The 16616-nt window shown below is 45.3% G+C and overlaps 1 protein-coding gene across 2 annotated transcripts in view; it reads right to left on the bottom strand.

The window, feature by feature from the left end:
• nek11 (NIMA-related kinase 11) overlaps nt 1-15936 on the bottom strand; it is a 336506-nt gene extending 320570 nt beyond the window's left edge. For both annotated transcript variants that reach the window (XM_038796561.1, XM_038796563.1), the window contains exons 1-2: nt 15879-15936; nt 10405-10660 (exon numbers count right to left, since the gene is read on the bottom strand). In XM_038796561.1, coding sequence (XP_038652489.1) covers nt 10405-10571 — 167 coding nt within the window. In that variant the 5' untranslated portion in view covers nt 10572-10660; nt 15879-15936. The remainder of the gene's footprint in view (nt 1-10404; nt 10661-15878) is intronic.
• Nucleotides 15937-16616: the final 680 nt, after the last annotated feature.

Genomic DNA, 16616 nt, shown 5'->3' with positions numbered 1-16616 from the left:
CCTGTCCACCCCTCCATTTTGTTTTGTCTTTGTCCAGGGCAGGTATCTGCCCTCGCCTTTAGTTCTCCTCATGAGTGGGAAAACCGCTGCACTTGGAAGCCCAGGGGCTGGTTTAGCTCACTCGGCTAAATCGCTGGCTTTTAAAGCAGACCAAGCAGGCCAGCAGCACGGTTCGATTCCCATGCCAGCCTCCCCGGACAGGCGCCGGAATGTGGCGACTAGGGGCTTTTCACAGTAACTTAATTGAAGCCTACTCGTGACAATAAGCCATTTTCATTTTCATTTCATTTCATTCCGGGTCAGTCACCATTTGAATTTCTTTTTTTCCTTCTCTCTTTGTGCTATGTACCATTCTTGGCCCAAAAATGAATGGGGCCAGGACAGGCCTTTACCAGTGATGAACGGGGCCAGGCCAGGCCTGTACCAGTGATGAACGGGGCCAGGCCAGACCTGTACCAGTGATGAACGGGGCCAGGCCAGGCCTGTACCAGTGATGAACGGGGCCAGGCCTGGACCAGTGATGAACGGGGCCAGGCCAGGCCTGGACCAGTGATGAACGGGGCCAGGCCAGGCCTGTACCAGTGATGAACGGGGCCAGGCCTGGACCAGTGATGAACGGGGCCAGGCCAGGCCTGGACCAGTGATGAACGGGGCCAGGCCAGGCCTGTACCAGTGATGAACGGGGCCAGGCCAGGCCTGGACCAGTCTCTATTTTATACCAGCTGCAAAGAAGCTCCGAAATTAAATTTACACTTCTCAAACCCAGGCAGTAGATATTCTTGTATTCGATATCAAAACTGGTCAGAGAGCCATAAAGTCATTATGACACATCAGGAGGCCATTCAGCCCATCGAGTCCATGCCAGCTCTCTGTAGAGCAATGCAGTCGATCCCACTCCGCTGCTCCATTCTAGGTTATCTTCTCCCAGTCCTGTAAGACCATAAGAAACAGGAACAGGAGGAGGCTGTTCGGCCCCTCCACCCTGCGCTGCCATTCAATAGGATTGCGGCTGATCCAACATTCCTCACGCTCACTTTCTTGCCCTTTTCCTGTAACCCTTGATTCCCTCACTGATCAAGAATCTGTCTATCTCAGCCCTAAATATACACACGGACTCAGCCCCCACAGCTCTCTGTGGCGAGGGGTTCCAAAGACTCACAACCCTCTGAGAAGAAATTCCTCCTCATCTCAGTCTTCAATTGCCCCCCCCCTCCTTTATTCTGAGACTCTGCCCTCTGGTCCCAGACTCTCCCATGAGTGGAAACATCCTCTCAGCATTTACCCTGTCATGGCCCTTTAGAATCCTCGATGTTTCAAAGAGATCATCTCTCATTCTTCTAAATTCCAATGAGCGGAGTCCCGACCTGTTCGACCTTCGCTCACAAGACAATCCCTCCATACCGGGTTTTGTGAGGGCCACAAAGAATCCAGCACGAGTTTGTAGAATCGAAAGAAATAACTTTATTTGCAATTACATATATACAACAGCAGCACTCCACCAGTACGCTCTCCTCTCGAGCTGGTTCCACACTGGCCAGCTCTCTTTATGCAGGTGACTCTGCTAATGATTTCTCTGCCCTCCTCATTGCGGGAGCTCATACTCTCTAAGGATTGTGGGGTAGGCAATAGTCCCCAGCCAATAGTAATCAGGCAGGTTATAACACCGGGGATCACCCTAGTGAACCTTCTCTGAACCGTCTCTAATGAAATAATATATTTCCTTAAATAGCAAGACCACAGTGCTCCAGATGTGTCTCACCAGTACCTTGTCCAGAAAGACTTCCTTATACTCCAAACCCCTTGAAATAAGAGCCAACATTCCATTAACCTTCCTGATTACCTGCTGCCCCTGTGTGCCAGCTTTCTGTGTCTCGTGCACATGTCCCTCCAAGTCCCTTTGTGTTGCAGCTTTCTGCAGTTTTTCTCCATTTAAATAATACTTCGTTCTTTTGTTCTCCCATCCAAAATGAACTTCATGTTTTCCCACATTATATTCCATTTGCAAACTTTCTGCCCACTTATTTAATCTATCAACATCTCTTTGCAAACTGTTTGTATCTCTCTCACAACTTGTCTAACACCTATTTTTGTGCCGTCTGCAAATTTGGCTATAGTACATTTGCGTCCTTCTTCCAAATCATTAAGAAATATTGGCCGGAATTCTCTGGTCATTCACGGATTCTCAGGTCCCGCCGGCAGTGCACCCCCGCCCATGGGTTTCCGGGCAGCAAGGGGTAGTTTCAACGGGAATTCCTGTGGAACCCCACTGGCTACATGTCATCAACGTGAAAGAGAACCCCTTATCCCCAGTAGCTGTTTCCCACCATTAGCCCATTCTCTATCCATGCCAATATGCAACTTCCAACACCATAGGCGCTTAACTTATGACGTAACCTTTTGTGAGGTACCTTGTCAAATGCCTTTTGGAACTCCAAATACAACACATCTACTGGTTCCCCTCTATTGGGCGGGATTCTCCAGTACCCAGCGGGGTGGGGGGTCCCGGCGGGCCGGCAGGCATGGAAGGCCTTTGGCGCCATGCCAGCCAGGGCCAAAGGGACTCTGCCAGCCGGCACGGGTCCGTACATGCCTGCACATATGCAGGGTGGGGTCACCTACGCATCGGCAATGGTGGAGGCTTACATAGCCGGCGCGTAGGAAAAGAGTGCCCCCACGGCACAGGCCCGCTTGCGGATTGGTGGGCCCAATCGCGGGGCAAGTCAGATCGCCCCACGCCCTCCCCAGGACCCCGGAGCCCACCCACGCCTCCAGGCCCCGCCGGTAAGGGACCTAGTCCAATTTACGCTGGCGAGACTGGCATTAGAATCAGTGAGACATCGGCCCACTGCAGGCCGGAGAATCGGCGGGTGGGGCCGCTGCGAGTGGCCGCCGACCTGCGCGGCGCGATTCCCGCCCCGCCAAATCTCCAGTGCCGGAGAATTTGGTGGCCGGCGGGGACGGGATTCACGCCACCCCGCTGCGATTCTCCGACCCGGCGGGGGGTCGGAGAATCCTGCCCATTGTCTGGTTGAGACTTCCTCAAAAATCTCTGATGAATTAGTCGGACATGATTACCCTTTCATAAAACCATGATGACTCTGCTTGATTAGATTATGATTTTCCAAATGTGCTGCTATTGCTTCCTTTCTAATTGCTTCCAATGTTTTTCAAATAATAGATGTTGGGCTAATTGGCCTATAGTTACCCACTTTTTGCCTCCCTCCCTTTTTGAATAGGGGGTGTCACATTGGCAATTTTCCAATCCTCCGGTATTTCTTCAAAATCCAAGGATTGTTTGGAAAATTACAACCAATGCATCCACTATCTCTGAAGCTACTTCTTTTTGTCTGACATTAATAAATAAATAATCTGTATTGTCACAAGTAGGCTTACATTAACACTGCAATGAAGTTACTGTGAAAAGCCTCTCGTCGCCACATTCCGGCGCCTGTTCGGGTACACAGAGAGAGAATTCAGAATTCTCAGCTGGTACGGGAACTGAACCCGCGCTGCTGGCCTTGTTCGGCTGTCAGGTGAAGAAATGGGTGTTTATCAAATAGTTGCAGTTATGTCAGTGTGTGGGTGAAGCTGGGCTCTGCTCTGCTTTTTACATTCGTTTTGTGCTGAAAGCTGGTTTTAGCTCTGTGTTTAGTTTCACTTTCAGTTGGAGAGCTGCATGTGAACCAAGCAGATGTGTGTATTCATCTTTCTCTCTATAAGCTAAAGAGTGTCTTCAGCTCATTAATGATTTCAAAGTAATACCTGTATCTGTAGTGAATTTAAACCTGCTGTCTTTGTTAAAACATGTTTTGGGCTTATGGATGTTGCTAGGAAAGTTATTAAGGGTTACGTATAGAATATTGTATTTGGGAAAGTATCAGTGTTTGTAGTTGATAAGATGTTTACTGTGTGTTTATAAAGTGTTAATTGAATTCATAGAATAAACATTGTTTTGTTTTAAAAATACTTTAGATCTCTGTTGCATCACACCTGTAAAATGGGCCCTTGTGCTCCCCATAACCAAAATCTATTAAAAGTTGTGGGTCAGGTGAACTCCGTGATACACTTTGGGGTTCTCTAAACCCTGGCCCATAACACTGCATCACAAACCAACACTTCTCTAGTGATGGTGATGGAATTTAATTCCTCACCCACATTCTTTAGAATGAATAGGATGTTTGAAGTATCTTCCACCGTAAAAACTGGTGCAAAATATCTGTTTAATTCCCGTGCCACTTCTTTGTTCCCCATGACTGACACAGTGGTTCAGTGGTTGGCACTGCTGCCTCAACAGCTCGAGGGACCCGGGTTCAATTCTGGCCTTGGGCGTGTGTGGAGTTTGAACTTCCTCCCAGTGTCTGCGTGGGTTTCCTCTAGGTGCTCCTGTTTCCTCCCATAGTCCAAAAATGTGCAGATTAGCTGGATTGGCCATGCTAAATTTGCCCGTTGTGTCCAAAAAGGTTAGGTGGGTACACTGAGATAGGGTGGAAGCTTAAATAGGGTGCTCTTTCAAAGGGCCGGTGGAGCTCGATGGGCTGAATGGCCTCATTCTGCATTATAAATTCTATGATTCTATGACTATCTCCCCAGATTCATTTTCTAAGGAGCCTAAGTTCACTTTGACCTCTTTCTTCCTTTTTATATATTATTGTCAGTTTTATATTTCTTGCTAGTTTGCCCTTGTAGTTTCTTTTCTCCATATCTTTTATCCATTTAGTCCTCCTTTACTGGATTTGGAATTTATCCCACTGGCCAACACTCTACGGATCGACAAAGGAAAAACATAAAGGATACACTCAAGGCCACCCACCTATAGGGCAGTTTCCTTGGTGGGGAAATCCTGCAGCATGGCCGTCGAACACCCTAATTGATTCGGTGGTTGGGGTGGGGGTGGGTGTAGATGGCGCCGGAGAAGGAAAGTTCGCCCAGCCAGGCTCCCGAAAGGAACTGGGGATGAATTCCTGGCCAGATTTGAGAACTGGCCGCCACACTTCCACAATCTCGATTTGGAGGTTGGGCATTTAGAGTTCGATGGAGCACATTGTGTCCGCTCTTTGAGGCCTGGGATCATCGAAGACTCCGTCCACTGGTCTTTACATTTGTGCTGCCTTCGATATCCATGGAGAAGGGCTGGAGGTGGCCGGACGCGACAGGTCTTCGCCACCCACAGGAGCCGAGGTTTCTCTTTACCGGAGCTTTGGCTCGGCGACCTGGCTGAGGTGCAAAGGCTTCACAATGGGGAATCCCATTGGCCAAAGGCGGGGACAGGGAATCCTGCTGCTGGCGACAGCGTAATGCCGAGGTCCATGCGGCTGGGGAGGAAGAGGATCCAATTCTAATGTTGGATTATTTACATCTAAAAATGGGGTCACATAGGTGCAGTATCCCATTACCTCTGATTCCTCTTTTCACAGATACTGCCTGACCTGCTGAGTACTTCCAACATTCTCCGTTTTTATTTCAGATTTCCAGCGTCTGCAGCATTTTGCTTCTGTCTGTGCGAACGAGCAGTTACGACGGTGAAGTCTCCACACAAACACGGCCTGCCAGTGCAATGACATTTGATCAAACCTTTCTACACTCACACATGAGCAGTGCAGAGGACAAACCATATTTGGCTGAAACATGTCTTGCTGCAGATTACTCTCACTGGGAGGGCAGCACGGTAGCACAGTGGTTAGCACTGTGACTTCACAGAGCCAGGATCCCAGGTTCGATTCCCCGCTGGGTCACTGTCTGTGTGGAGTCTGCACGATCTCCCAGTGTCTGCGTGGGTTTCCTCCGGGTGCTCCGGTTTCCTCCCACAGTCCAAAGATGTGCAGGTTAGGTGGATTGGCCATGCTAAATTGCCCTTAGTGTCCAAAAAAGGTCAGGAGGGGTTATTGGGTTACGGGAATAGGATGGAAGTGATGGCTTAAGTGGGTCGGTGCAGATTCAATGGGCCGAATGGCCTCCTTCTGCACTGTATGTTCTATGGTGCCATTAAGAATTGAACCTCACTGGGGCTTTAGAAAGCGTTTCACAGGAAAATAAGGAATGATTTTGAAAAAACCTTCAGCTAATTGCAATCTATTCCTCTGCACAGGTCAGGTTTGAGCCAATCATTTTGTCACTCACAAGTACTTCGTTTTTAAATGCAAATAACCTGACTTTAGAATAGAAATGTTTACCCAGGAATGACTTTCTCATTAAGATTTGAGGTTACTGTAATTTGATTCTCTGTAAGTAACTTTGGAGATTAATTAATTTTTTTTTCGATTAGATGTCTTTGCACAAGCAGGGAAAGGTCTGACACTAAAGACCGATAAAATGCACTAGCATAGCAGGCGAGTAGCAAATATACAGCTCAAATCTAATTCTAACAAAACATTTCAATGAGGATTTTGCCTTCCCAAGCCCTAATTGGTCACCCTCTGACCTTCCTTTGATATGTTTCCATGGTAGCACAGCTAAGCTTGTTAACTACACATCTAATATTATGGAACTGAACCCATGTCTTAGCACAGTTATAATTGGCACAAACCAGCGGCTATTTCCTCACTACATGGCAAGGGAGAATTCCGAAAAGAAATCCTCAAAGAGGTTCTGTTGATATTTCTTTTGCCTTTTAAAAGAAATGTCAGTCTTATCTCAACGTTTAGCCAGCACAAAACTAGTCCCATCTCACCATCAACTGGATTTAAATATAAACGATATTGCTACATTATTTATTCCCACTAACTGGTTTATTTGCTTATGTTTGAAATGCCTGAAAGCCTAATATTTTACCAGAGAACTTGAATCATCAAGTGATCGGGCAGCACGGTAGCACAGTGGTTAGCACAGTTGCTTCACAGCTCCAGGGTCCCAGGTTTGATTCCCGCTTGGGTCACTGTCTGTGCGAAGTCTGCACGTTCTCCCCATGACTGCGTGGGTTTCCTCCGGATGCTCCAGTTTCTTCCCACAGTCCAAAGATGTGCAGGTTAGGTGGATTGTCCTTGCTAAATTGCCCTTAGTGTCCAAAAAGGTTAGGTGGGGTTATTGGGATAGGGTGGAGGCATGGGCTTAAGTACTAACTTACCCTTAAGTAGGGTGTTCTTTCCAAGCAATGGTGCAGACTTGATGGGCCTAATGGCCTCCTTCTGCACTGTAAATTCTATGATTCTATGATGGAAAGTGAACTAAATTATTAACTTTCCTTTAGTGCCAAGGGGCTGCCCCGCACAATACTCTCTCCCCGCTGGGGACTGTACTGTCCTGTGCATCCCTGATGGATTTGGTGGGTGGGAGGGTGGAATGCGTTACATGGGGGGATATGTTAGGAAAACAAAGGTGGCTTCAAGTGGATTTAATTTCATGTTTCTGTGCCTGGAAGGGTAAAACCTATAGTTAGATTCATGCTGGTCAAAGATGTTTATACATATGGGGTTCATTAAGTTCAAACTGTGTTTCTATTGTGAAGAATAAATAGACGTGGTAAGTCGTTGCTTAGCAACAAGATGCCACTTTCCATAGGAAGAGCTTTCCTTTATTCGTGGTTTTAACAGAAAGCCAGAGCAGTTGGAGATAGGATCTCAGGAAGTGAACATCCCTCAACTCTGCCAGGAGAAAGACTGGACTGGACGGGAACTGCAAAGCGGCAGGCTTCCCAAAGTATAGGTTACAGTCCAGATAACCAGGGAATTGGGACAGTAAGAATGATTAAACAGGTGTCGTTAAGAGAACAGAGACCAAGGTATTGTTTGGAAGAATTCAAGGAAGAGTAAAAAAATGTTATGAGTTAAAGAGACCATTGCAGTAACTAGGTTTAAAGTAGGATGGCAGACTTCAGAGGTAGTTGAAATTTCTGGTGCCATTTTAATACAGTCTAGGAATCAAGAGTTAAAGTAATTCTGAACAGTTTGCACAGCAGTCAAGATAAAGAAATCCCAAATGGGTTGGTGTAATATGCTGAACTGGATTTGCTATTAAAAGTGGAGCGGAAGCTTGGTTTAAAAGTGTCATTTGGAAAACCTGGTATGGATTGTGGAATGCAACCTGCTAAGGGGAAACATTATTATTATGAGAAGATTTTACAGCAAGTTTTTGGGGGTGTAGTTTTGAAACACTCATATGATCATTATCTGGGAGGGAATTCTGAGGAAAAATCCACAGACACTAACTTGAGTTCAGAGCAGGATTTGTGTATTTCATAGAATTTCATAGAATTTACAGTGCAGAAGGAGACCATTCGGCCCATCGAGTCCGCACTGGCTCTTGGAAAGAGCACCCTACCCAAGGTCCACACCTCCACTCTATCCCCTTAACCCCACCCAACACAAAGGGAAATTTAAGGGCAATTTAGCATGGCCAATCCACCTAACCTGCACATCTTTGGACTATGGGAGGAAACCGGAGCACCCAGAGGAAACCCACGCACACACGGGGAGAATGTGCAGACTCCGCACAAGCAGTGACCCAAGCCGGGAATCGAACCTGGGAACCCTGGAGCTGTGAAGCAATTGTGCTAACCACAATGCTACCGTGCTGCCCTATTTGACCACAGTCATCTTGGGTGCTAGGAGGGACTTTGAATGAGGCCATTGTAACTTGAGATGTACTTTGTAATCCATGTTAATCTTTAAATCTATTTGTATTTGTTTAGCTGGGGGGGAGTAAAGGGGCATTGTATAATAGTCCATCTTTTTCATGTTAAACAAGTGTTTTTTTTCTTGTTGTTAAAACCAATTAGCGGCCGACCCTGTGACTCTGTCCCTTCACATTTTATTTTAAAAAGTAGAAGTTATGATCTTTTGATCTGCGGCTTGACCCACGATTGGGGCCCACCGATCGGCGGGCCGGCCTCTCTGTCCACCGGCCTCTTTTCTTCCACGCCAGCCCCTGTACCTCTGCGCCATGTTGCGTCGGGGCCGGCGCGTTGGAGGAGGCCATCGCGCATGCACGCGTTGGTGCCGGCGCCACTGCGCATGCGCAGATCCCGCGGCACCCAGTTCGCGCCGGGATCGGCAGCTAGAACGGCGTGAACCACTCCAACGACATGCTGGCCCCCATTACTCCTGGCAGTGGCCCGTTCGCGACGGCATTTACGATGGCGTGGACACTCTGCCACGGGATGGGAGAATCCCGCCCCAGACTCTATTGCCCACCATCCTCTGATTCAGATAGAAAGTCAGCAAAGCAAGAGCACAAACTGGGGACACAGGCAAAACCCGAGTGATGCTCCAATGTGCTGCATTGCTCTGTCACGCAGACTTAAGCCATGTCATACAGGAGAAAATGCACAGCCAGGTCATTAAAAAATAACCAGGAAAGCCTACGACAAGGCGGGGAAATTGTTTGATACTTCTGTCTCAGAATGTAAGAATGAAGAGCAGGATGAAGCTATGTGGTCCCTCGAGCCTGCTCCAACATCCGTAAGATAAGAATAATAATCTTTATTAGTGTCACAAGGAGGCTTACATGGATGTAGTTGCTGTGAAAATCCCCTCGTCGCCACACTCCGGTGCCTGTTCAATGCTGACCCTGAACCTGAATGTCACTTTCCCACCAAATCCACGTATCCCTTTGTGTCCAGAAAGCTATCAATCTCAGTCTTGAATATGCTCATCGATTTGAGCACCCGCAGCTCTCCGGGTTAGAGAATCCCAAAGATTTACAACTCGGAGCAAACAATTGTCTCCACAACGCGGTCCAAAACGGCCGACCCCCGAATGTGAAGCAATAACTCTCCAGCCAGGAAAAGCTACTGCAATAATATGTATAATGACAGTATAGTAAAGAGATAACATCTGAACCTATGTGTAAATCTGAATCAAACACTAGAGGGGGTTCCTAATTTACTGTATATAAAACAGCATCTCTAAGAATTCTGGGCAAAGCTGAAGAAAACATGATGAGAACAGAGTGAAAAGTGAATGCAGAGACATAGCACGAGGTCAAGTCATAGTTTAGTTTAATAGTTAGATAGAATACTGAATGCTGTACAACAGATTCAGTATCATTAGTTTATTATCTGTAACTCAGTAGAGTGTGCGAACTTCATTTAGTTTAGTAGTGTAAAATAAATTAGTTTTATTAAAATGTCTTACTTGTATACTCTTTGTCAACACTACATATTTGGCTATCTTGGAGGAAAAGACAAGGAATATAACAGCTACCTCTCAGCATTTGGTCGTAATAGAGAATCAATGTACTTCAAGTTGACAGGAAAGGAAAATCGGAGATATGGAAACACAACCAAACACTCAACCTTAGTGATGTGCTTCATTTTGATTGTTCAACAATAAAAGACATATTTTAGGAGGTCTCCAACAGAACAAACACTAACACACATAACTGCTTAGTAAATTTTTTTAGTTATCGTTATGACCAATTATCATATACTGTGACCATACGACTTCTTGAAAGTATAAGACTTCAACTTACCACTCTTCTCCTTTTCGAGATTTCCTGTCCAGCACGAGATAAACCAACCCGAAACTTCCTCTCCCGAGTTTCTCTTCCACATGGTATCTTCCTGCGATCAGTGACTCAGTGCGGATCGCTGCTAAAGTGTTTGTGACATTTTTATTGGCTTCTTGGAATTTAGGCATGTTCCCCCTCTCTCTCACTGAGCCTATCTTCCAGTTTTTTTCCACTATGCTTTATTTTTCAGTTCGCCCATACAGAGCCACCCAAACACCTGCCGGAACAAACAAATCCCAAGAAAACTCAGTTGGCACAGTAAAAGGATTGAACTCTTCAAACAGACTTGAAAATCAACATAAATGCTAAATTATTAGAGCAACAATACAAAATCTAATGCTAGAAAATTATTATCATTTTTAGTTAAGAATCAGGGACAGAAAAGTTTAGGAAATAGTAATTGAAAGTGCCAATGATTCCATCACTAAATAAGATTAAACAGTTCACGAGTGATGAGTACGAGTATTTCACAAGTCAAACCAAAATTATATTCAACAACTTTCAATGCAGCATCCTCGTCAATCACAAGATGTCTAAGTTGTACGGGTGGCATGGTGGCACAATGGTTAGCTCTGCTGCCTCACAGCGCCATGGACCTGGGTTCAATTCCAGCTTCAGGTGACTGTCTGTGTGGAGTTCGCACGATCTCCTCCCACACTCCAAAGATGTACAAGTTAGGTGGATTGGCTATGCTAAATTGCCCCTTACTGTCCAAAGATGTGCAGGTTATGGTGTAGCGGGGATAGGGTGGTGGATTGGATAGGTTTCAGAGGTTTGGTGCGGACTCGATGGGTCGAATGGCCTCCTTCTGCATTGTAGGGATTCACTTTTTAAAATAAATGTAGAGTACGCACTTCTTCTTTCCAATTAAGGGTCAATTTAGCGTGGCCAATCCACCTACCCTGCACATCCTTTTGGGTCGTGGGGGTGAGACCCACGCAGGCATGGGGAGAATGTGTGAACTCCACGCGGAAAGCGATCTGAGGCTGGAATTGAATCCGGGTACTCGGCGCCGTGAGGCGGCAGTGCTAACCACTGCGCCATTGTGCATTGTAGGGATTCTACATTATTTTTGGGGAGAAAAATCAACTTGCTGTTACATTTCAAATGACAACCATTTTTTTGTGAAGCGAGAAGTAGATTTCTGACATATTTATTCATCAATTTACTCCCTAAACACTCATTGCTATTCTTTATTAATATAGGCTCAATGCAACTACCATTAAGCATTATTCTAATCTAATAATAACCTTTATTAATGTCACAAGTAGGCTTACATTAACACTGTGCAAATTCCCTAGTCGCCACATTCCGGCGCCTGTTCGGGTACACTGAGGGAGAATTCAGAATGTCCAATTCACCTAACACGCACATCTTTCGGGACTTTTGGGAGGAAACCAGAGTACCCGGAGGAAGTCCACTCAGACATAGGATCTACCAGCATAAGCCTCCCAGCTTGGGTCACTGTCTGTGCGGAGTCCCCTCCCCCTCCTGAGCTGATTTGCAGTTCAGAAGTTTCTGATGGTTAAGCACTACATGTATGACAGTATAAACAACTTGGAAACAACCGTGGAGACACGGCAGTGCAAGCGTGCGCACCAGCAAGTTATTAAGATGTGTCAGGGTGGTAGCACGGTGGCTCAGTGGTTAGCACTGCAGTCTCACGGCACCGAGGTCCCAGGTTCGATCCCGGCTCTGGGTCATTGTCCGTGTTGAGTTTGCACATTCTTCCCGTATTTGCGTGGGTTTCGCCCCCACAACACAAAGATGTGCAACACACAGTGAATTGAACACGGTAAATTGCCCCTTAATTGGAAAAAATTAATTGGGTACTTTAAATGTAAAAAAATGATGTGTCAGGATGATTTGTGCTGGACAATTTTATAATAACTGCTTCTGATGATGGGTCACTGAATTGGAACATTAACTCTATTTCTCACTGCACTAATGTTGCCCGACCTGCTGAGTATTTCTATTATTTTCTGTGTTGCTTTTCGATTTCCATTTATGTTACTCCTTCAAATCTTTTTTGATGATAATAAACAAAAAAAACAGACCCCTACGGGACCTCGCTGGTAACATTCTTGCAGGCTGACAACAAACCCTGTCCTTGTACGATACCTCTAAGTTCTAAAGGCCAACCAATTATATATCATTGCAACATGAGGAGGCCAATTAGCCCCTTAAGCCTGGCCCATCCTTCAATGCATTCATGGCTGATCCGTGAACTAACTGTATATTTCCACCATTGCCCATTATCCCTTTAATATCTTTGGATAACAAGAATCTCTAAATCTCAGATTTAAAATTATCTATTGATCTGGCATCAATTGCAGTTTGAAAAAGGGAATTCCAAATTTCCACTATCTTTTGCATGAAGAAATGTTCCCTGTTCTCACTACTGAAAGGTCTGATTCTGATTTTAAGCCTACGCACCCCCCCCCCCCCCCCCCCCCCCCAGTCCTAATTCCCAACCAGTGGGAATAATTTTTCTCTATCGACCCATTGTATCCAATGAAAAATACTTCCAATTATTTTGACATACTTTTCAGTACCAGCCTTTCCATTGGAACTGTTATCAAGCACCTTGTTGAAATCTGAGTATACCACACCCACTGCCTTATCTTATCCATCTCCTTTGTCACAACGTCAAGGAAATCGAGTAATTAAGAATTTCAATAGCGTTCCTCCAGGAACCTTTATTGACTCACTGTTTTGATCTAATTCCTAGCCAGAAGCTCCATAGTCAGATCTTCATATCTTTACTCAGAATGGATATCAAAATCACTGCTCTCTAGTTTCCTGGATCACAGAATCACAACATTATTACAGCACAGAAGGAAGCTATTGAGCCCATTGTACCGGTGCCAGCTCTCCATCGGAGCAATTCATCTAGTGCCTTCTCCCCTTGGTCCTGCACAGGCATCCAATTCAGATGTCAAATAAATTTCCATCTTGAATGCCAAGATTCAAGCTGCTTCCACTACCTATTCAGGCAGTGCATTCCAGATCCTAACCCCCTCACCGCACACAAACAGTATTCCTCAGGTCACTATTGCTTTTTTTTTCCTGTAAATTTAGCGTAGCAAATTTTCTTTTCCAATTAAGGGGCAATCCAACATGGCCCATCCACCTATAGTGCACATCTTTGGGGTGTACACAGACACGGGGAGAATTTGCAAATTCCACACAGTGACCCGGGGCCACGATCGAATCCGGGTCCTCAGCGCCATAGGCAGAAGTGCTAACCACTGCACCGCCATGCAGCCCACTATTGCTTTTTTTTTTGCCAATTATCTTAAATCTGTGCTCTCTGGTTCTCAATCCTTTCACAAGCTTCACCCTATTTAATCTGTCCAGACCCATCATGATTTTGAAGGATAGGGACCCCGGAAGTTCAGACGGTTTTAGTTTAGGCAGGTACCATTGTCGGCGCAGGCTTAGAGGGCCGAAGGGCCGGTTCCTGTGCTGTATTGTTCTTTGTTCTTATCTCTATCAAACCTCCTTTCAACCTTCTCTTCTCCAAGCAAAACAGTCCCAACTCCTCCAAGGAAATTAGTCCCAAATTCTCCAGTCTATCTACTTAACTGAATTTGCTCGTCCCTAGGCCCATTTTCGTGAATCTTTTCTGCATTCATAATGATAATAATTATTATTTTAATTGTAATGATATTTGCCTTTCTCTAGACCCCAGACAACCCCTTTAATAAACAAAATATTGCGAATGCTGGAGATCTGAAATAAAAAGGGAAAATGCTGGAGAGACAGAGTTCATATCAGGTTTATTTCTTTACAGATGATGCCAGACCTTCTGAGCGCTATTGGCATTTTCTGCTTTTATTGTAATGGTTCCATGGTTTTAGAAGATTTATGGCAGGTGTCCTGCAACTTCTTCCATTAGTTAATTAAGAATCCTCAGGTGTATCTTAACTGGCCTTTGATATTAATTCACCTTTCATTATCATAGCTAATTGGCTGGTGGAATGTAAATAGGCCATAATTTACATTTGCAGGCCCTCTGGGCTCCTTACTTTCCAAATCAAGTTGTCTGTCTCCTTGATAAAGAAAAAAATGGAACAATTAAACTTGTTTCGGACCATCAGTTGCCCTGGTCTATCCTGATCAGGGTCTGGCGTCATTGATCTCCTACCAATAATTCGCTTCGAACTTGAACATTAAGAAATATTTAATTAAGGCAGCACGGTGGCCTAGTGGTTAGCACAACCGCCTCACGGCGCTGAGGTCCCAGGTTCGATCCCGGCTCTGGGTCACTGTCCGTGTGGAGTTTGCACATTCTCCCCATGTCTGCGTGGGTTTCGCCCCCACATACTAAAAATGTGCAGAGTAGGTGGATTGGCCACGCTAAATTGCCCCTTAATTGGAAAAAATAATTGGGTAATCTAAATTTATAAAAAAAAAAGAAAATTTAAAAAAAAAAGAAATATTTAATTAACAGCCAAATACAACTAGTCCCCCCCCCCCCCCCCCCCCCCCCCCCACTCCCTCCCCACCCCCACCTCCCTCCTCCCTCCCCTGGAAATGCTGCAAACTTGTGTGTGTGCGAAGATATTCTTATACTGGGTGTCAGCTGGGCAGCCGTGTTAAACTGCAGTGCTGTACTTCAAACTCAGTGAAAACTCAATGGGACAGGTAGGGTTTGCAATCCCGTTTAAGATCCCACGTATCTAAAACCACATCAATGGTGTGTAGCAAAACCAAACACCCCATTTTGGCTGAGCTGACAGATGTGTGATAGTTCCAAATTAATGCAGGAGGTGGGGGAAATACATTTATAGAAACAGACTGGTTATAAATCGCACAATTGCAACAGTGGCAAAGAGACAAAGTAGCTGTGTCGATAGACGACTCCCCATTTCCTTTTAGAAATTTAAAGTGACCAATTCTTTTTTTCCAATGAAGGGACAGTTTAGAGTGGCCAATCCGCCTATGCTGCACATCTTTTTGGGTTGTGGGGGTGAGACCCATGCAAACAGGATTCCCCATTTCTGATTTCTAAGCACATAAGGGATTAAGCTGCATTGCGAACTCTAGCAACTTCATACATGATGCAAAGATATTTTGTTTCATAAGTTTAGTTGAGGCAGGCGGGCGGGAAGAAGGTCACAGGGTCCCAAAGCCAACCCTTGAGAAGTTAAAGAAGTTAAATGAAAGTTGCTCTGTTGCCAATAAGGTCATGCAAAGTCTGCAAAAGGTTGTGCCACAAAGTCAGACAACACGTGCCACACTCACCTGCCCAGGTAACAGGTAAAGGGATACAGTGAGGAACTGGGCTCACTCTTCAGATTAACAATTACAATCAAATAATTTAACTGTCTATCTATCTTTACATCTATGCAATGAATTTTATGGAACCGTATTATGCGATAAATTATATGCGGTAGATTTAATGCAATGTGCTTATTTATTCGCTGCACCTTGTTTACCAGGTAGCGGATCCCCGGGGCGGGTCGAGCGTCCTGGTTGCTCGGCAACGGCTCATTGCATGCTGGGATCCCCCAATATAAACAGATAGACCACTTTTACGCTGACGTCACTGCAATGGCGACCACACATCCGGTGTGAACCGGAACCCGCTTCAAATCGTTCTTTACTGCCTGGATTCCGTCAATAGAGGCTGTCCAACATTGGCAATTTCTCTTTGAAATTCCACTGATGGCATGTTTCATCTTGATCAAATTAATCCTGGATACTGACAAACATATTTATGCCCAGACATTCTAACTCTACAATTTCCCCCCTAAATATGGAAAGACATTAAAAGCCACTATTAACTAAACCTCCATTTTCCATGTAGAATATTAACAGCATAGAAAGAGGCCCTTCGGCCCAGTGTCTGTGTCGGTCATCAAACACCTATCTATTCTAATTCCATTTTTTGGCACTTGGTCCGTAGCCGTGTATGCTATGGCATTTCAAGCGCTCATCTAAATGCTTCTTAAATGCTGTTATTATCTTTCAGTCAGTGAATTCCAGATTCCAACTATCCTCTGGGTGAAGATGTTTTTCCTCAGATCCCCTCTAAAACCTCCTGCTGCTTACCTTAAATCTGTACCTCCTGGTTGTTGACCCCTGAACTAAGGGGAATGTTTACTTCCTATCCTTTCTATGTGCCTCATAATTTTGTACACTTCATTCAGGTTCCCCCTCACCGG

The sequence above is a fragment of the Scyliorhinus canicula genome, chromosome 5 (assembly GCF_902713615.1).
Source record: "Scyliorhinus canicula chromosome 5, sScyCan1.1, whole genome shotgun sequence".
Classification (NCBI taxonomy): domain Eukaryota; kingdom Metazoa; phylum Chordata; class Chondrichthyes; order Carcharhiniformes; family Scyliorhinidae; genus Scyliorhinus; species Scyliorhinus canicula.
This window is presented reverse-complemented; position numbering and strand designations above follow the sequence as displayed.